At 45.2% G+C, this 20191-nt stretch overlaps 1 protein-coding gene across 3 annotated transcripts; it reads left to right on the top strand.

The window, feature by feature from the left end:
* Positions 1 to 432: 432 nt before the first annotated feature.
* On the top strand, positions 433 to 18368 carry Ldhb (lactate dehydrogenase B). 3 transcript variants are annotated; one of them, XM_021658862.2, is made up of 8 exons: positions 433 to 589; positions 2880 to 3014; positions 7286 to 7403; positions 9420 to 9593; positions 12266 to 12439; positions 14521 to 14638; positions 16141 to 16264; positions 18030 to 18368. In XM_021658862.2, the coding sequence occupies exons 2-8, from the start codon at positions 2886 to 2888 to the stop codon at positions 18195 to 18197; spliced, it is 1005 nt and encodes a 334-aa protein (XP_021514537.1). In that variant the 5' UTR covers positions 433 to 589; positions 2880 to 2885; the 3' UTR covers positions 18198 to 18368. The 3 variants fall into 3 exon arrangements, with proteins under 3 accessions (XP_021514537.1, XP_021514535.1, XP_060240405.1); XM_021658860.2 differs by having other exon boundaries at positions 442 to 584; XM_060384422.1 differs by lacking the exons at positions 433 to 589; positions 16141 to 16264 and having other exon boundaries at positions 18030 to 18096.
* The last annotated feature ends 1823 nt before the right edge of the window (positions 18369 to 20191 follow it).

Genomic DNA, 20191 nt, shown 5'->3' with positions numbered 1-20191 from the left:
TTTTTGTTTGTTTGAAACAACCTTAACAGGGCAGCCAGGCTGGTCTCAAACTCCTGGCTTCCCTTCCGCCTCAGCCTTCCCAGTGCGGGGATCACAGGCGTGTGCAAGTCCCTGCTCTGGTGTGAATTCTGAAGGAGTTCATCAGCGCAGAGGCCTTTGGGAGGGATGTACCAACAGCATCTTAACCGAGACTGCTCTCAAGTTGAGTCTGAGTGCAACGTAGACACAGAATTCTGTTTGCACAAGATGGGCACGGGCCAGGAGGGCGAGAGAAGCGGGTTTTCGAGACAACTGCTACAGCAACGGCCGGCCACAAAGCTGGGAGAACACCGCGGCTACCGGAAGGTGACCTCCAACTTCAGAGAGCGGGGGAGTGCGTGTGAACACTCCAGCCTTGTCCTTGAAGGGGATTGAGCGAGCCGAGGGTAGGAGAAGACTCGGCTCGGGTTTCCAATCACAATAGAGAAAGCTGGGAGGCTGGAGGGCGGCGGCCCCGCCTCCTTCTTGCAGAGCTAGCTTCGGCCGAGCAGCCTGCTGACTTCGCGGTGGTTCCCCTGCTTCAGCGCTCTGCAGAGCCTCCTCAGGTCTGGTAGGTTTGAGCCCAGGGTCCCAAACCTGACTCACAGAACAACAGGATGTGTGATGGGGGCAGGGAGTGCAGAGGGGTAATTGGCGGAACAGGAGGAAGGAGCTACGACACATCCACCCTTTGGGGCCTTTGCCGCTGAGCATCCCCGCTCTGACCTCTTGCTTCCTGGCGGGTTTGGGCGGCCGGCCGAGGAAGCCGAGGTGGGTAGGAGGCTGAAGCTGAGCTCCGGGCTGAGTCTGCACCCTGCAGGCTGGTCCCGGGCCTGTGTACTATCAGGGGAGAGACTTGCTACAGATGTACGTCAAACCTGGTCTCACCAAGTCCTTCCTTGGTCGGCAGGTGGCGGGCCCATCACCCACCCGCTGGGGCGAAGGGTCGGGGTGCAGGCTGGGGACACAAGCCTAGGTACCAGAGAACCGGGCGGGGGCCAGGTGTGTCCTGTAAAGGTCGGAAGGTCTGGCGCCTGGTGATAAAGGCCCCTGCGATTGGAGGAATGGAGAAGAAGGAAAGTTCGGTCCCGAAGACCAGGCTTCATCCCTACCCCACCCCTCCGCCAACGCCGCCCGCCCTGCAGCCGGTACTTGCTGGGCCTCTTTCGAAGCTGTAGGGTTTTGTTTACTTCTTGTGCTCAGTGTAGAAGCCTAGACTTGCCCCCGGGGACCTTATTTGATATCTGCGCTGCTGCCTCCCTCGTGACCTGCTTTGCAGAAGAGAAGTCGCGTGTGGGCCGCTCTGACCAGACCTGGGCGGGGGTTGGTGTTGGGATGGGGGTAGCGAAATTAGAGGTAAATCTTGGGCTTTAACCGTTGACACAGGAGATACTCTGCAGATACTTAGCCCCTGACCTATAGCGCGGGTTCATGTCTAAAGGTTCCTTTCCGACACAGATACAGGGGAAGGGAATGTGTGTTGCGGGGGAGGGGAACTGTGGCTTGGGTGTTTTTCCTGCTTATCTGCAGTCACCTCTCTGATTCCACACAGGCCTGCTACAGTGCAAACTATTTTGTTCTGCTGCTGGGGGTGGGGCAGCGGGAGAAGTCACACTTTTGTGTGGATATGCGATTCCGCCTGGATTCGCTGGATCTTCAACACTGTTGCTCTTGAAATTCCCCAAACTGATTTAAAATGTTTCAGGACAGCCCAGCTGGAGATAGCCACCTTTGCTTTCCCTTTTTCATCTTTTCCAGACAGGATCTCGGGAAGTTGGAGACTGTGTGGTGGAGGATGACCTTGGCGTCTCCTGATCCTCCTGCCTTCACCTCCCAAACGTTGGGATTCAGGCCTTCCTAATGCTTTCTGGAGCCTTCCTAACAGATTTCAAGCCACCCAACCAAAATAAACTTGGAGTGGGCGGGCTTTGGGAGGCTTTGCTTTTCTTACTGAAGAGATGCGGCCACCCTGTTGAAGCCACTTAAAAGACACAGCTTGTTTCAATCCCTGTAAAGATCAGGGCTTTGTCCTCAGCCCTCACAAGGCATTTCATCTTTGCATCCACCAGAAAACTACCAATGTGATTCTCTAAGGCAAAAGAACCCCCGAAGCGGTACAGACTAGGGGAAGGGTTGCAAAATAAAAACAAGTTATGGACCGAGGTAGTTGTGATTGGCTCCAGGCACTTCATTCTGGACAGCTAAGGTTCTTTACAAGGTTACCTAAGCCAGGTTTTTTCACTTAGCTCTTTACAGATTAGAAGTGAAAACAAGGTTACAGAGAGAACTGGCTGGGCTGTAATAAACTATGCTAAAAAGGAACAGAACAAATGAACAAATTACTAAAACTGATACTTCATTGTGTGGAAACTCTGTTAAGGAGGGCAGGGCAGAAGTCAGTCTTTGTCCTCTACTCATTTGTAATGGGAATTACAGTCATTCCTATTGGCTTTTAAAAGAAAGCTTAAATGTGTGTTAGCTGGTCAACATGGCTACACATGAATTCCTTATCCGGGCAAAAGAAAGAAATTAGCCTATTTAAGTGTAAATATCTGAATCTTTTAGCCAATCATAAGCAGTTATAACAAAAAGGTCATAGAAGTGGTGATGGCAACCTAATTGCTTACATGGAGTCCTGTGCTCAAGGAAGAATTTTGATTTTAAGCTCCTGGGGAATTTTTGCATGAATTAAATCCTCCATTAAGTGAGATGTGGTTTCTTCAAATGTAGTCTGTACTTAGACTACCCTGAGACTTCCTGTTGAGCTGTGCTTTCCTTCAGAATTGAAGCTGTGACATTTTAGGCTAGTTCTCACTCTGATTCCATCCATGTAAAATATATTGATTGACCTTTTCTTTCAGGACAAGATGGCAACCCTTAAGGAGAAGCTCATTGCACCAGTCGCAGAAGAGGACACAGTTGTCCCGAACAATAAGATCACTGTAGTAGGTGTTGGACAAGTTGGTATGGCATGTGCTATCAGCATTCTGGGAAAGGTATGTTTGAAGAGCAACATAGGGCACGATTCCTGCAGAAATGCAGGGTCTGTCTGAGCAGCCTGAGATCTGTGTTGTCTTCAGAGACCCTTCAGCCATCGCAGGGATCGGGCTTACCTTTCAGTACTTGCACATGTATCAGAGGAAGATACATGTGCAAGAAAACCACAACTGGAGCTGCTTCCGGGCTTTCTCAACACTGCTATAGTACAGTGATGACCCCATCATATCCATATTTAAAATTCACCCATTATTGCTGGTTTTACCGCAGACTCAAGATATCTTATATCCTTACCACATCACTTTTTTTTTTCTGTTTTGCAAGCCTTTGCCTTTTTTTTTTTTTTTTTTAATGGTCTGGGTCAATTTAATGGCATCCTCTTCAGGCTTTTCTGGTGTTTCCTTGTGATTAATTAGTTGTGTCTGTTGGGTCGCTCTGATGACACAGTACAGCATGGTAACATCTCATTTCTATGGTGATAAACCAAGGCCTGTGGCAGAATGAGTGGCTGTAAAATTTAGATGCAATGGACCTGTCTTCTCTTCTTCTTAGGAGAGGTTTGTAGAGGGCTTATTGATCGTGGAAGAATGTCTTCTTATTCTCAAATGTGAACCTGTGACTTTAGTTTGAAATGATTTCCAAACTTAATAGAAAGTTTGTGAAATTCTCCTAATAAATGAACATTTCTGTGTGTATCTTTAGATTCACCCTCTGCATTTTGCAGCTCTCTTTCACCCCTTTTCTCTCTTGTATATGTGTACGTGTGTTCCCTGAACCATTTGAGAGTATCTTGGTGAGAGCAAGCTTTCTAAGTTCTCCAGCACATTTCTTCAGAACAGGACGAAGCCTTATGTAATCATTGAAGCTCTCAGCATCCCTTTAATGCTGCCTTGTTGTCTTCACACTTGACTCTCCGTTTGTTGTCTACCTCTCTGGACTCCTGGCTGCCCTTACAGAAACCCCTTGAGACCTTGCTTGTTCAGGCTTCCTTAACCATAGGAAGAGGGAAAAGCAAGAAAGCAGCCCCTCCCACCCTTCCCCCGCTGCAGAGCACACTGACTCTTTGTGTGGAGCCTGCTTGAGTTCCTCTGACCAAGCATATTCTTTCTGTTTGTGAAGTTTAGTGTGTTGTTGTTTTGTTGGGAATGGAGCCCAGGAACTCTTCTGCATGCTAGGCGAACATTCTACAAGTAAACCCCCGAGTTACATTCCCAGCCCTTTTTCTTTTTCTTGCTTTTGGGATTCTGTGTGTATCCCGTGCTGCCCTCAAGTTGGCATCCCTCCTGTTCCCACCTCCTGAATGTTGGGGTTACTGGTATGTGCCGTCATGCCTGACCACAAACTTTAAATTCCTTAATTTATTTCATGCATGTGGGTGTTTTGCCGGAACGTGTGTTTGTGCACTTATGCCCGAGGAGGCCAGAAGAGGTTGTCAGATCCTCTGGAACCGGAGTTGTGAGCCACCATGTGGGTGCTGGGAATCTAAACTGATTCCTTCACAAGAGCAGCCAGTGCTCCTCATCACTCAGCCTTCTCTCCTGAGTGTAAACTTTAAGTTCTCAACGATCACGTTGTGAATCTTTTCACTGAGAAATAGGTATCTGATGTCTATTCCTTTGCTTGTCTTTCTAAATACTTCCGGTTTACTAGATGCCTATGATATGTGATAGTTTCTTGAATTATGGGGGTTTCAAATGGTCTTCATTTAGTGTTCACTCCTACTTTGTTTAAAACAGCAATTGAGCTTACATTTCTCTGTATATATGTGTACATATTTTATATACACATAAAGTTAAAGAAAAATAATTTAAAGATTGGAGTCAGCGTGATGGCACACACCGGTAATCCCAACATTCAGGAGGTGGCAGCAGGAAGGATCACAAGTCTGAGGACAGCACAGGATACACACAGAATCTCAAAAGCAAGAAACAGAAAAACATGCACACTGTAAAGGTGCTATGTACAATACTATTAAAATGCTTTATTCTAAATAATCTATAGATTAAAAAAAAAACAAACCTCTTTTCTCTTTTTGTGTGGTTGGTTACTATATTGCTGTGGGCTTCCCTCTGAAAGCCAGGCCAGCCTCAGTATCCTCAGTATCCTCAGTATCTTGGCAGCTCTCCTGCATCAGCTCAGCCTTTCAGGTGCTGGGACTCGTGGCCTGCACCACCACATCCTCCTAATAGGGAACTTTTCTCATTCTCGTTTTGAGACAAAGTGACTGAGGCAAAGAAATGCTGTCACCCATCCAGTGTGACGCAGCTTCGGAAGCGAGAGCAGCACAGGTGGCCTTTCTCACATGTACACGTATCGGACAGTGAATCCAAGAGTTGGCAATAGAGATAAATACGTCCTGTTAGAGAGCATGCCTGCTGTGTGCAGGCCGTGGGTTCGATTCCTGCACCACAAAGCAGCGCATTATTTAGTGTGTATGACCCACCCACTGCCACAGCAACTGCACACTGGAGAGAACTCTGGCCCCGCATCCTGCAGCTCCTCACTGCCGCTGCCCAGAATAACTTACTGCATAAACCCCAGGGTGCAAGTTAGGGAATGGTACTAACCCATTTGGTTAATTATTTGGAAAGTTAATATCTTTTCCTCCCCCAAAATCTTGTGCTTAACAAGCACTTGAATATAAAACTGCTGGCATCAAATACCAACGCATTGATGGCGGTCACTTATTAACAAAGAGGCAGAACCCATGGCTGTATCTGTTCCAGTTGGCACTTGAGATTAAAAGATTTCTACGGTCGCATTCTTGGCTGCCAATCTGCCTTGCTCCTTAGTATATTTGTATTCACAGTAAGCGCATGCGCTGTGGATCGCAGGTGGAGGGATTCGAGTCATTCAGCAGCAGCAGTTGGTGTCACGTGTGCATCATACACGCTCCGCTGTATTCAGCACTCTGGTTATTTTTTTAGGTGCTGGCTCACCTCCTTCCTTCCGCTAAGTGTGCACTTCAAGCTAATTCTCTGCACCCACCGACAGGCACTGACATCCTGTGATGGGCTCTTCGACGTAGCACTAAATCGCGTTGGCTCCCATGTGCTGTCACTAAGAGATGATTGGAACTGCTGGCGCTGGATGTCAGTTTAGGTCTTGAAAAATGCAAATAGGGCTAGCTGCATGGTGGCGCATTTCTGTAACCCAGCACTCTGGTGGATCGTTGTGTGTTCGAGGCCATCCTGGTCTACAAAGTGAGTCTGGGACAGCCAAGGCTACACAGGAAAACCTTGTTTCCAAAACCAAAAAAAAAGTAGATAAAAATCAGTGTCCATGCTGGATCCAAGGCTGTCATACCTCTGTGCTTGGGGGTTGTTTCATGTGGGCAGATTCTTCGTCATAAAACTTGGCTGCCTTTCCTGCTGCTTGGAGCCATCCTAATCCTTCCAGTTTGTAGACCAATCAAGGCTCCAAGTTCAACTCCAAAGTGAACTCACCCTTGGAGATTTAAATTGGATCACCGTCCCAGAAGCTCTCTGAATTATAACTTGAAGACATACACTGCCAGTGTTTGAGTCGGTCTGTGTCTTTCTGTTTCTGTCTGTCTCTCCTTTGTGTGTGTGTGGGTGTGTGTGTGGGTGTGGGTGTGCGGGTGCGCGCGCGCACCCACACACCCACCCACCCACACTCACACACACACCCACACACACACGGGAGCATGTATGCATGCATGCATATATGACCACATTCCTTACCTAATGTGAAGGCTTGCACATTCATCCGTGGCTTTTATTGAGCCACCTTTGTTTCATAAGGAATCTTTGTATCTTTCTCTTGATCATCTCTGAATACCAGACTCCAGCATTCTTGAGGGTTTTAGCCATTGGATGCTTGGCCATTTGTAAATGGCTTTCATAGGGTAGATTGTACTAAGCCATCCTTGTGTCGCTCAGGGTGCTATATCAGAGTTACATTATTTATAACCAGACACTTGGTGAGCAATTTGAATGAGAAGGTTCTTCATTTTCGCACACAGACCGTCCTGGCAGGGAAGGCATGGTAGCGGATTGTAAGGCCACTTGTTTAGTCTTTCTAGTTCAGTCTGGGAAAGCCAGGAAGTAAACCAGCTATAATGTAAACACCAAGGCCTACTCCCCACCCCCGTGACCCCACTCATCTAGTGAGGCTTCATGTCCTAAAGGGTCGACAGTCTCCCCAGACAGCGCTACTGGCTGGGACCCACGTGTTCAGATCTCTCGAGCCTGTGGATGCTTCACATTCAAACCGTAGCAGGAATGAATGGCTGACTTTGTGTTTCTAGTCTCTGGCTGATGAACTTGCCCTTGTGGATGTCTTAGAAGACAAACTCAAAGGCGAGATGATGGATCTGCAGCATGGGAGCTTATTTCTTCAGACTCCGAAAATTGTGGCCGATAAAGGTAGGTAGTTTCTCTGTGTGAATAGAGTTATGGGAAGGTAATTTTATTACAAACAGATACTTGGGACACGCCCTTCAGGATGAAAAGCTGATCATCCACTTTTAATTTACAGCTGTTACTCTCTGGTGCTGCAGATCAAACCCAGGGCTTTGCAGGATTCCAGGCTAGTACTCAGGGTATCCCTGGAGTATTCACTTTTAAACTTTGGCTTGTTTGTTTTTTCTTGGAGACAGGTATTCTTTGTATAGCTATGGCTGTCCTTGAACTCACTCTTTAGATCAGGCTGGCCTCAAACTCACAAGAGATCTACCTGCCTCTGCCTCCCAGATGCCGGGATTAAAGACATGCATGACCATTGCCTGGATAGACTATTTTTTAGTTAGGAAAGGTTGAAATTGTAGGGCAGTGGTTTCAGTAATTGTTTACAACAAATGCTCAGGATCTAGTGTAGTAATTTCATAGACTACAAAATTTCCCTCTACTTAGCAATGGTCCCGTTTTATTTTATTTTTAATTTAAAATTTGTTCTCAGTTTTACATTTGGTAGAATGTACAGTCATTAAAAATGAGATTCTTCTCCAGGTCTGCGGCCACGTCACCAGAAGAAAATTACAGATTGTAACACGTTTCCTGTGTGCATCTTCCTCATACAGGCCAACTTTTCCACGGCAGCGTCTAAACTCCATTTTCTGGAGCTTCTGCTGCTACGCTCACGTAGTTTGTGGACATTTTGTCCCGAGAGGCCATGTGAAATGTGGCCCTGCACTCCACATGCCAGTTGTCATGAGCTTTGTTTCCCCAGCACGTGTCCTTTGTTCATTGTGGTTGCTTGCGCCAGATCTCATGGAATCTGATTCACCCGGAACTCACCATGCGCTTGAGGCCTGCCCCTCCTAATTGCTGTGCGGTGCTGTGCTTGGCAACACAATTATATTTCTGAAGTAAAAGTTTAGATGCATTCTAAAAAAAAAAAAAAAAAATCCTTTTAAAAACATACCTTTCAAAAATAACAAAACTCCTGGCAGGGCATGTATGTAGTACCTCAGTTGTCATGTGAACTGCATTTCAGTTGTCCGAGGGTCATCTTCCAGGTCCTCAGCGCCCTTCATCTTCCTGTTCTGGCAAATACAGTGCTAGGAGTTTCTTCCTTTCTTCTGTGTCCAGGGACTGGTTGCCTTGAAGAAAGTAGATAATAGCCGTTACTTACTGAGTAGTGACACTCAGGGCCCTGCATCAGGTGACTGGGTATGTCATTTCATCGTCACCTTCAAAACCCAGTTGTATGGTACAAATAGTACTCTTCCCTGCGTTTTATGAGAAAGACTGTTAATAACTGCCAGAAGTCATATTACAGCCCAGGTTATTGATGAGAATAAACTGTTGCATTGGAATTTGCTTATCATGTCAAATCTTAGCCTGTATATCTTGAAAAACTGAAATACTGACATAGCTCCTTAGAAGGAAAACAAAATTCTTAAAAAATTAACACTGCTAGAACATAAATAATCTTCCTTAACAAATATGACTGGGCATGGTGGCGCACACCTTAGATCCCAGCACTCAGGAGGCAGCAGCAGGCAGTTCTAGGCTAGCCTGGTCTACGTGGTGAGTTCCAAGCCAGACAGTGCTGCACAGTGCCAATGGCTTACACACATGCACACATGCAGGGATGCAAATGCAGGTAAATCTTGGCTTGGCTTAGGTTGGGTTTGAGACAGGTGTTCTCTGTGAAATAGAGCCCTGTCTGGACAGGACTCCGCTCAGTTTATAGACCAGGCTGGCCTCGAACTCAGATTCACCTGCCTCCGCCTCTGCCTCCCACAGGCTGGGATTAAAGGTGTGTGGTACCACCACCACCTGGCTCAAATAAATCTTCTAAAAACACAATCTTTAATTACCAAAAAATTCAGTTCTCATAAGTTTTGGGAGATTTTCATGGTGAAGCTTGTAGAACATACCAGAGATGGCATGTCTGGCCAAGGAGTTGAATTTAAGGTTCACCCTCTTGTCTTCAAGATTACTCCGTGACAGCCAATTCTAAGATCGTGGTGGTGACTGCAGGGGTCCGCCAGCAGGAGGGAGAGAGTCGACTCAACCTGGTGCAGAGAAACGTCAGCGTCTTCAAGTTCATCATTCCTCAGATCGTCAAGTACAGCCCCGACTGCACCATCATTGTGGTTTCCAACCCAGGTACTAACACGCCGCTTTAACCGGAATGATGGCCTGTCTGGTTCCAGACGTCTGGGGCGGGGGACTCATTGTTTTGGGTTTGTTCACTGACAGAGGCGGCCCACGTGTCCTCTGTTACTGGTAAAGAAAGATGGTATTTGTGAAACAGATGCCTCCATCCCAGGCCAAATGTTCAAAAATGTGAGAAGTCTTGTCTTGTGGGTTTTCATCTGTGTTTGTGTAGAGTTGTGAGGCTTTACACGTTTAGATGATGTGAAGGTGGAGCTGGGAGATGACTGAGTTAAAGTACATGCTATGAGAACATGATCACGTCAGTGAGGATTCCCAGAATACACATTCCCAGGCTGGGAGACCACATCATTAATTTCAGTGCCAGGGAGATGGAGAAGGGAGGATCCCTGGTACTCTTGGCCAGCCAGCCTCACCAAATTGGTGAACTCTGGGTTAGCTAGGAAGTCCCATCCCAAAATAAGGTGGGAGCAACTGAGGAAGATTCGGTGTAGACCTTGGCCTTCACACTCACACAGGCACATGTGTCCTTTCGTGTCCAACACACTGCAGCCCATGACACCACCTGTGCAGTCTAAGAAATAAAAAACTATGTGAGGCCATTGTTTACAGCCTCTTCCGGGCCTTATTGGACCAGGATAAGGATCAGTGCAGACTCACAAAGCAAAGTACACATCACTGTGCTGCCACTGAGCCATTCACTTGAATTGATAAGTCGGGGTGCAATAGCCACATGTCCCGAGGGGGTTGGAAGTCCGGGCGTGGAGAGGATGGCTTGCCAGTTAGAAACACTGGCTGCTCCTGCAGGGGAGCCAGCTTCAGTTCCCAGCACCTACGTGGTGGCTCACAGCCAGTGTAACCTCAGTTCTGACGCCCTCTTCTAGACACTGCGTGTGGCAGACAGACAAAGAGGTAGGTAAACTCCGGTAAAATAAAAATAAATATGGAATCATGTCTTGTAACCTGGTATCAACCAATTATTTTTTTCTTTTTCTTTTCTTTTTATTACTGCCTTGCAAAAAAAAAAAAAAAAAAACCAAACCAACCAAACAAAAAACCCAAACGTACCTTTGCAGTGGCTGAGCTGGTTTTTGCTTTGACATTTTCTCTCCATAGCCTTTTTTTTTTTTTCTGTTTATAAAAAGAAAGTTTTCTAAAAATAGTTCAGGTCATGTAACTAAATTATATTTTATCATGTGCCAGGCCAAATGGTTAAAGTTCAGTCTCTGTCATCAACTCCTTCCCCCCTTTCTTTTGGGTGTATTGGACACTATATGGTAGGCGAGCATTCTGCCACTGAGCCTGTCACCCAGCTCAGTGTCGCCCATCTTTTGTCTGTCGTTTACCATCAAAGTTACTGCGTGATGGTGAGCACAGGTGGTATATTGATAAAGTGGTAGGTAGCACTGCCTCGAATCCTTCATCTGAGGGTACGACTAAGCCTGGGTGGGGAACCACTGCACTCCCCTTAGTACTGGGAGCTGGGACCTGAGCGGAGATCGTTTCTTTATTCTCATTCTTCCTGAGCCTGGATTGGGGCTTCCTGAATGGTTCAGTCATATGCATAAACACCTGTGGCAGATGGATATGGACCAGAAATGGCAGGCTGCCAGCTGTATTCCATGTGTCCCCATCCTGCTGCACATGTGATTACATCGCTTCAGAGGCAGAGCTTCAGAGCTCCAGAAAAGCACTTCCGGTGCATTAAAGTCGGCAAATGAAAGGCATGGTCCAGTCAGAGTGTGTGCCTGAAATCACCAGGCTTCACAGAGGACGGCAGGGGGTAGGATTGCCAGACCCACTGCCAGCTTTTCTGCCAGGGTGCACATCCCTTCTCATCCAGCACAGCCCGTGGCTTCTGTGACCCAGAGAAGTTTTTACCACTGTGTCACACAGATGAACCCAGCCATGGGATAGTAATGACATGGGTTCCATGTTAGTTTATGGGACAGTTTCACAGTTGAGAAGATGTATACTGACCACCTTGCTAACTCAGAAATGGCGTTTGTGACGACAGCCGTCACCATCATGGACTGTTAGAATAGTGGCAATCTGAGTGAGTCACTGTCCTCTTGCTGTGAAGAGACGCCATGACCACGGCAGCTCTTATAAAAGGGAGCATTTAATTGGGGATTGCATGTAGTTTTAGGGATTTAGTCCATTATCATCATGGTGGGAGCAGGCATGCAGATGGACACTACATCCTGAGCCGTGGGCAGAGAGAGGAAGTCTGGGGCTGGCATGGGCTTTTGAAACCTCAAAGCCCACCCCCAGTGACACACTTCCTCCAACAAGGTCACACCTCCTAATGCTTCTGATACTTTCAGTGTCACTCCCTGGGGACTAAACATTCAGCTATGTGAGCCAATGGAGGTCATTCTTATTCAAACCACAGTGAGGCTGGACCAACCCTTTTTCTTTCTGTCGGTGAAGCTAATTGACTCGCAGTGCTCCTACTCAGGTAATGATGCGTAGGCACAGTTTTTCCATATTTCATGTTTACAGCTTCCAACTTACCTGCCTGACCCGACTATGAAATGTTGAGTTACACACCTATTTCTGGCCACGGCTCCCTAGAGAGACAGGTGTGTTTGGGAGAGAGAAGCCAGAGCACCCACCAGTTGGTTCCAATGTACTTTCCTTATTTTTTCTAAAATGTTTAGTGGACATTCTTACGTATGTCACGTGGAAACTGAGCGGCCTGCCAAAGCACCGTGTGATTGGAAGCGGGTGCAATCTGGATTCTGCTCGATTTCGCTACCTCATGGCCGAGAAGCTGGGCATTCATCCCAGCAGCTTCCACGGATGGATTCTGGGCGAACATGGAGATTCCAGTGGTAAGGAAAGGAGTTTCTTCTGTGCCTCCCGGTTACTCAGACTGCTCTTGACTCTTCTGCTTCGTTGCACATTTTTGTTTCCTGTGCTTTGCTATATTTCTAAAAGGGTTCAGAAGTAGCAGAATTATGTTTCAGATTCTGTTCGTTTGCTGGTTTGTTTTTGTTTTTTTGTTGTTTTTTTTTGTTTTGTTTTTGTTTTTTGTCATCTATTCTTCGGTCCACCTAGCTATCTTTTATTTGTTTTAGAGACAGTCTCTTTGTATAGCTCTGGCTATCCTGGAACTCATGTACACTTTGAACTCGGAGATCTACCTACCTGCTTTCTCTAGTGCTGAAAGGTTGTGTGCTGCTGTGCCTGGCTCCATCTAGCTGTTTTTTAAAATATCTGTGTGAACACCTGCACACATGTAGAAATCAGACAGTTTTCAGGAGGTGGTTTTCTTCTATCATGAGGGTACCAAGAATCCTACTCAAGCCACCGGGCTTGGCAGCAAACATCTTTACCTGCTGAGCCGTCTTGCCTTTCTCATGCTATTCATCCATTAAAAATGAATTCGTCATGCTGTTCTCTCCCTATATCCTTTAATACGTGCTTTCTTCTGTTCTTTCTTTTCCTCCTCCTTGTTTGCTTTCTTGTTTCTTTTGCTTTGTTTTGCAGTTTGTTCAGGTTGGCCTCACATTCTCAGTAGCAGAAGATGCCCTTAAACTCTGATCCTCCTGCCTCCATCTCCTCATTGCTGGGATGGACACTTAGGGACTTTTATTTTTTCATAACCACAGCACAGGAAGCAAAATCAGAAGATGTAACATTGATCCCATGTTCAGTGCACAGGCCGTTTGCAAATGTCACCCTCTGAGGTCCTGTGAGCCCTTTCCCCATCTGGGCCCATCATGAATTGTTCCTCATTCTGTTTCCTGAGTCTCCCGTAGTCTGGGGCCATTCTTGTTTTGCATGTTTTCGAGATGCTGACAATTTTGGAGCGTGACTGTCCATCCATGTTTGCTTCTGAATAGCTTCCATGCTTCCAGACAAGTACTGTGCAGGCGGGCTCTCCAGCTGTGGCGCCTCTGCCATGCTTTCAGATGGATATGCAGGGCTTTGCTCCCTCACTATTATGTCAGTTTCCCATTTCCATCTTGACCTGTAATGAGGCCATGGAATTAATTGACCATGGAATGAAAGGAAAGTCATTCCTTCTTGGGACAGATTAGACAGATCCATGGTTTTCCATGAGTTAGCCTGGCACAGCAGAAATTGTGGACCAAGGGGGTCTTATAGTTTAGTTGCCACAGTGTGGAATTGATGTGCACTGTAGCTGAGCCACTGTCCATCCCGTCTGAGTAACCAGTGTTCTCTGAAAGTCCCTAAGAAGCATGAGACAGGGAGTTCAAAGTTCAGTTCCCATGTTTGTTTGTAGACATTCTCCTCTAAATTAAGAAGACCCTAATTAATATGTGAGTGCATTTTTATAATGATAGCTGTGTCGGGTATAATTATCCTACTTTTTTTCTCCTTAGGAGAAAAGGGGCTTTTGTTACCAAAACATCCCCAGTGGAGAAGTTTATATTTTTAAAATTGAGTGTTTTAGGATGGCCCTAAACTGTAATCCTTTGTGATTTTTTTACAAACCTAGAGATTTGGAAAGAATTTTATGTCCTCTATGAACGATGCAATGACTGTTTTGAGCCTCGTCTGTTGGAAGTTAAAAGGTCAGTAGCAGAAGCTGGAGACTGGCAGACGACCCAAGTTCAGTGTCTGGCACTCACGTCAGGTGGCTCGCAGCTGCCTGCAGTCCTAAACCCAGGTGTTTTGAATCCTCTTCTGGACTCTTTGGCAACCTGAACATAGCCACACACATGTGTACATAATAAAAAAAAAAATGAAGCATATTTTTTAAAGGTCAGTTGATTGCTAGTTAAAGGCAAATATCAGAACAACTGTCTCTCCAAAGGGAAAGGCAGCTCTACCAGGGACAATTGCCATTAGAATGGTGCCAACCGGTGTTGGGATAATTTGCATCAGAGTATCAGAGTTGAGATCTGAGATAAGAAAAACAAAAAGTTTTGTTTTGTTTTCACAGTGGCTGTGTGGAGTGGGGTGAATGTGGCAGGAGTCTCCCTCCAGGAGCTGAATCCAGAAATGGGAACGGACAATGACAGCGAGAACTGGAAGGAAGTGCATAAGATGGTGGTGGATAGGTGAGTTCAGGAGAGATCCTGTCCCGCCCAGGCACATAAAATCCTAAGCTGTTTCCACACTTCCTGCTCAGATGACTCTGCACCTTATGAGAAAAAAAGATTTTTATAGACCAGTCGCACTTGCTCTGCAAGTCTCCAGAGAATGCAAATGGGTTTGCTGTGGAGGTAAGCATGCAATTGCCTAGTGAGAGGGGCCTTCGCCTTGCCACCTGTCAACAAATAAGGCCTGGCTCCTCCGCAGAGGTGAACTGAACCCTGTTAGGCACAGCACCACATGTACACACTCTGGAAGTGTCCTACCAACACTGTTCTTATCCCCAAACCCTCCCCCATTAAAGATGTCTCCCACCTTAATCTTGTTTTCCAAAAGCCATTTCTTGTTACCAGCCACTCCTTTATGATCTTCCTGCCCCAAATAATGTATATGTTTGAAATACAGCCCATAATACCAGCTTGCACTCAGATTCTGACCCTGAAGCTGACTATAGTGCCGGAGGCCATTTAACCTTCAAGATTATCGTCACTCTTCTCTCCCAGGTGCATTAAGTGTGGGTCATAACTGTCCATTATCTCACCCTCTCTGGACACCTTAGTGTGTGTAAAGTGTAAGGCTGTAGACTTGTCAAGATGAATTCAGCCACATATTACACTAAGGGACACATATTTACCACTGACAAGCATTCAGGAAGTGTTACTTTTGCAAAGAGTTGTTTGTTTGTTTGTTTGTTTGTTTGTTTTTCCAGGAAGATTGCTGCCTCAAATATGGAAGTTTTACTTAGAATGCTTTTTCTTAGGCTTGTGTATAGAAAAATATCTGAATGTTGTGAAAGTCCTTAGATTTTCAGTTCTGTTAATGCCTCGACTTTATGAGTGAGATGACTGTCCATTTGAGTGATGGCCTCACCTATCTTTTGTTGCTTCCTAAATTCACTAATATATTTGGAAGTATATTTGTATGTAAATTAATGTTGGTTGGATATGTTTTTAAGGATTTGAGAGATTCCTTATCAATTAAGAGTGTGTACTGTCCTGTAGAGGACTGGATTTAAGTTCCCAGTACTCATATCCAGCAGCCCATGATGGCCTGTAACTCCAGCTCCGTGGGCATCTGGTACCGCTGGTCTCTTGATACTGGCATTCATGAATGCACCCTCATGCACACAGACATATGGACACACAATTAAAAATACACTTGAGAAGAATATGCATTCTTACACTGTGACGTCATAAACATTCTCTGACACCTATGTGTCACCTGCCATTCAGTTCTTACACTTATTTTATTTGCACGTTAATTCCCTTGATGTTTGGAAAGAAAGATGCATCTTCTCCTTTACTAAGAAAAGGAAGTAAAGCCAAAAATGTTCAGAAATTGGCCAAGATGAGCAGTAGTCAGAGACAGAGCAGGCACTACCCACTGTCAGGTCTCAGTGATCTCTCCTGTGGTCTGTTTTCTGTCAGGCTCCAATGGTCTCTCCTGTGTCTTGTTCTCTGTTCTCTAGTGCCTATGAAGTCATCAAGCTGAAAGGCTACACCAACTGGGCCATTGGCTTAAGTGTGGCCAACCTCATTGAATCCATGCTGAAAAACCTATCTCGGATTCACCCCGTGTCTACGATGGTGAAGGTGAGAGAGTGCTGCAAGTTGTAGCAGGATGTCTAATCTTACGTTGTATAAAGAGGCCGTCTAAGAAAGACCAGGGAAACTTCGAGTTCAGAGTTACTTCTGCATCTAGTGTTTATAAGCTTATTCTTTCTTTCCAACCAAAGTCTAGGACAAAAACGCTCAACTTTGTGGGAGCTAAAATGTCTGGTTTGTTTTCTTGTATGCTGTAAAACCATTAACTATGAATCCTATTCAGAACCTACCTCTACTGTACCATTAAATCAGCGTATAATACTTTCGTCATAAGCTTATGTAATAAACTATAGACAGACCTTCATGTAGCTCTTGATAACATAGCAAAATTAGATTAATTTAAAAAATATGAAGCAAACATACAAGAGGCAAAAAGAAACTGAGCTGGAAACTGGGATTTATCTCAATTGAGAGAGTGCTATGAGGCCCTAGGTTCCATTCCCTAGAACTGTTCAAATCAGGTGCATTTGTGTGGATTTATAATCTGAGCCCCAAGGATATAGACACAAAAGGACCAGAAGTTCAAAGTCCTACAAGCTTCATAGCAAGCTTGAGATGAACCTGAGCTGCATTACCTCGTTGGAATGAAATTCATTGAACAAAAGTAAAGTTACATTGAAACAACATAAATAGCAAGTGAGTCATTACCACACATCGGTGTCAAGAGTGAAAAAAAATGATGAGCTGTAATAGGTGGGATTCCCAAGAACAAGCTAGCTGGCTGGGCACACTGAATTGGCAAGATCTGAGTTTAAGTGAGAGATCCTGCCTTAACACACAAAGTGAAGAGCTGTCAAGAAAGACATCTGATGACAACTCTGACTTCTAAATGTGTGCATACACACACTCACACAGAAACATGTCTGCACATATGCATGCCACACATACAGAAAGGTATTTTAGGAGTACAGCATGGCACCAGATGTTTGGTGTTTAGAGTGCTCTGCACAATTTACAAGGCGAGTCTGGGAAAACTTGAGTAACCGTTGACTTTGGGGGAGCATGCAGAAGAATGTTTTTATTTGAGGTCAGTAGTTTTAAAAATTAAGAGAACCTGTTAAATATAATTAATCCATTAGTTATATAGGCAAATTGACACTGTAAATCAATTCCTTTATTTAAAGTGGCAAAGCATTTGAGAAAGGCTAAAATGAGAAAAGTTCCAGTGGGATCTGGCTTTTGTAGACACCTGTCCTCATGTACACATAAACTCCCAGACATATTTAAAAAACAAAAACAACTCTGTATTGTTGTTGTTTGGTTTTTGAAAAGCAAAAAGTTTTCCTGTGTAATCCTGGTTATCCTGGAACCTGCTCTGTAGATCAGGCTAGTGTCAAATTTAGAGATTCCCAAGTGCTGGGGTTAAAGGCATGCATTACAGGCACCAAAAATAAAATCAAATCTTGGATAACAAAATGAGATATGTCATCTGCATTTATGGCATTTATCCATTGAGGAAAACAGTTTAAAAAACATTTAAAGATTCATATAGCAAATTGTCCTTAAGGAGAAAACAAGGTCTGACTTAAAAACTTAAGTACAGACTACTTTCTTGAAGCAGGTTTTATTGTAGAGTAAGTTTGCACAGTCTGTAAATATAAAACTGGATTCAAAACCTCAGTGTACGGGGAACATATGGACCAGTTAGATGAAAAATAGAGAAGGAAATTGTGTTTATTGGATCCAATATAATCCTCTGGTTACTCTTACCATGGCCTCATGCCTTGTCTAAACACTTTTGTTGCTGTCACAGGGCATGTATGGCATTGAGAACGAAGTCTTCCTCAGTCTTCCTTGCATCCTTAATGCTCGGGGGCTGACCAGCGTCATCAACCAGAAGCTGAAGGATGAGGAGGTCGCTCAGCTCAGGAAGAGTGCAGACACACTGTGGAACATCCAGAAAGACCTAAAAGACCTGTGACTGCCACGTCCTAGGCTGTAGAAATACAAACCTCCAGTGTGACTAACCATGAACCTTTAGTTTTTTTGCTTCTTCCCTGACATGTGATATGAGCTCACAGTTCAAAGCCCAGGCTTGTTTGATGTTTGCACTTGGAGCTCCTGAACAAATAAAGTTATCTATGGCAGCCTACTTCTGTATGTCTTTCTCTGGCTTACTTGAGATGCTTCTCCCTTTGTAGCTAGGACTAGCCTTCTGGCCTCAGCCTCCTTGGTTGTTGAGATTAGAAGCTCAGCTTGTGTGCTTCTCTTTTGTTTAATGCTTTCTGAAAAGTTGTGATAATCTTCCTGCACTGACAATGTCCCTAGATCCCACCTCTACATCCCTGTAACCACCTTCCAGACAGCACCAGAATATTCAGCGTGTCACATAATTTTCATGTTTTGAGACTATGGTTACATTTTTGGAGATGTTTGATTGTGTTCACTTGTAGGTATGTGCACATGAGGCCACGTGGGTCAGAGGCCTTGAGGCCAGAGTCAGGCGGTTGTGGGTCACCTGTTACCAGTTCTGGGAAAAGCACATGTTCTTAACCACTGAACCATCTCACCAGCTATGACAACAATTTTTGGGGTATAGCCAGGGAAATAATCGGTGTGTGTGCCTTTTATATAAGGTGGTCTGTTTTAATTATCTGAAAGGAAGAAAACTTTTTGTGAGATTGTAAATGTGTTGGAGTTGTCTTAGGTAGTGAAAGAAAAGGAATGTTTGAGCTGAGTCACGCAGACCCAGGTGTTGGGAAGACAGTACAATATGGAAACTCGGAGGTATATAAGGCAGATTGACTTAACTGGTCCCAGTTTATGTGAGCTGTCTAGGACTGAGTTTGGGGATGGCTAAAAGCTATCTTAACAACCCTGGGTTTGGCATTCAGCTCTGTCCTCCATTGATTGCAGTCTGGGAAGGTTGCCTGCTGTCTAACCAAACCTAAGCCTTAATTCCTTCATCCGTGAACAATGACGGTGATGGTTCCTCAGTATGAATGCTTTACCACATTTCTGATTGATCTCCTGTGCCGAGGCTAAACCCAGGGCCCAGGCAAGAGCTGTGTGACTGCTGCATCACTAGCCTGAGTAGTAGAAACAAAATGAGAAAATTAGGTAGAACTCTCAGTACAAGGCTTGGCCATATGGAGGCTAACAGAAGTGGTGCTTACTGTCACAGATGCTTGCAGATTTCAGCCTCCCAGGTTATAAAGTATTTCTTCTCCTTAGCACTAGTGATACTTTGGGCCGGATGGCACTTGGATGTAGAAAGCAGATGGCGACATGTTTGGCACCAGCCCTGATGGTCACCCACAGACCTGACAGGCGACCACAGACACCTTTTCTCTATGCACTCTCCAGGTTCTTTCTGCTGTTTGAGACAGGGTTTCTCTGTGTAGCCTTGGCTGTCCCAGAACTCACTCTAAAGACTCTTGCAGCCATCTCCAAATGTTCCCTGTGAGCCGGGGCAAAGTCACCCTGATTGAAAACCACTGCTCTGCAGATTTGCTCCTCCATTTTCCTGTGAGGAATCGAGAGATGCCCAGAGATGACAGCCAGTGCCCAAACAGTGAAGATTCAAACCAGACCGGTAGCTTCTAAACTCCAGCCCTGCCCACCATGTTCTGCAGGAAATACTGCTTCATAACACTTCTGGTTCCAACATCTCTGAGGATGTTTGTGTTATGGGAAGCAAGACCAAGACAGGCATTAAATTTATTTTTTCAAAGCACATTTCCAAAAGGATATGTTTGTATTAAGACCATTTCTGTAAGTACAGAGGTCAAGTCTCAGCTTTAGTTCTTTGTCGGAGTTTCTAAGTGAACACTGAGTTTACAGTGAGCTGTTGGTTTCCAAGAATTTAAGAGGATTCTTACTATTGATGAAGCTCCCGCATAGAAATGCTGCCGTGGAGTCAGCGCCTGCGGGCTGAGCAGGAAGCAGAGCCTGCTCATCTAGTTTTGGTATACT

This window comes from Meriones unguiculatus, chromosome 5, assembly GCF_030254825.1.
Source record: "Meriones unguiculatus strain TT.TT164.6M chromosome 5, Bangor_MerUng_6.1, whole genome shotgun sequence".
Classification (NCBI taxonomy): Eukaryota; Metazoa; Chordata; class Mammalia; order Rodentia; family Muridae; genus Meriones; species Meriones unguiculatus.
This window is presented reverse-complemented; position numbering and strand designations above follow the sequence as displayed.

Bases quoted from the DNA above. Each gene is read 5' to 3' on its own strand.
- Ldhb (XM_021658862.2), top strand. From the start codon at position 2,886: ATGGCAACCCTTAAGGAGAAGCTCATTGCACCAGTCGCAGAAGAGGAC. The intron at 9,594-12,265 runs GTACTAACACGC...TAAAATGTTTAG, and splicing joins CATTGTGGTTTCCAACCCAG to TGGACATTCTTACGTATGTC. The intron at 12,440-14,520 runs GTAAGGAAAGGA...TTGTTTTCACAG, and splicing joins CGAACATGGAGATTCCAGTG to TGGCTGTGTGGAGTGGGGTG.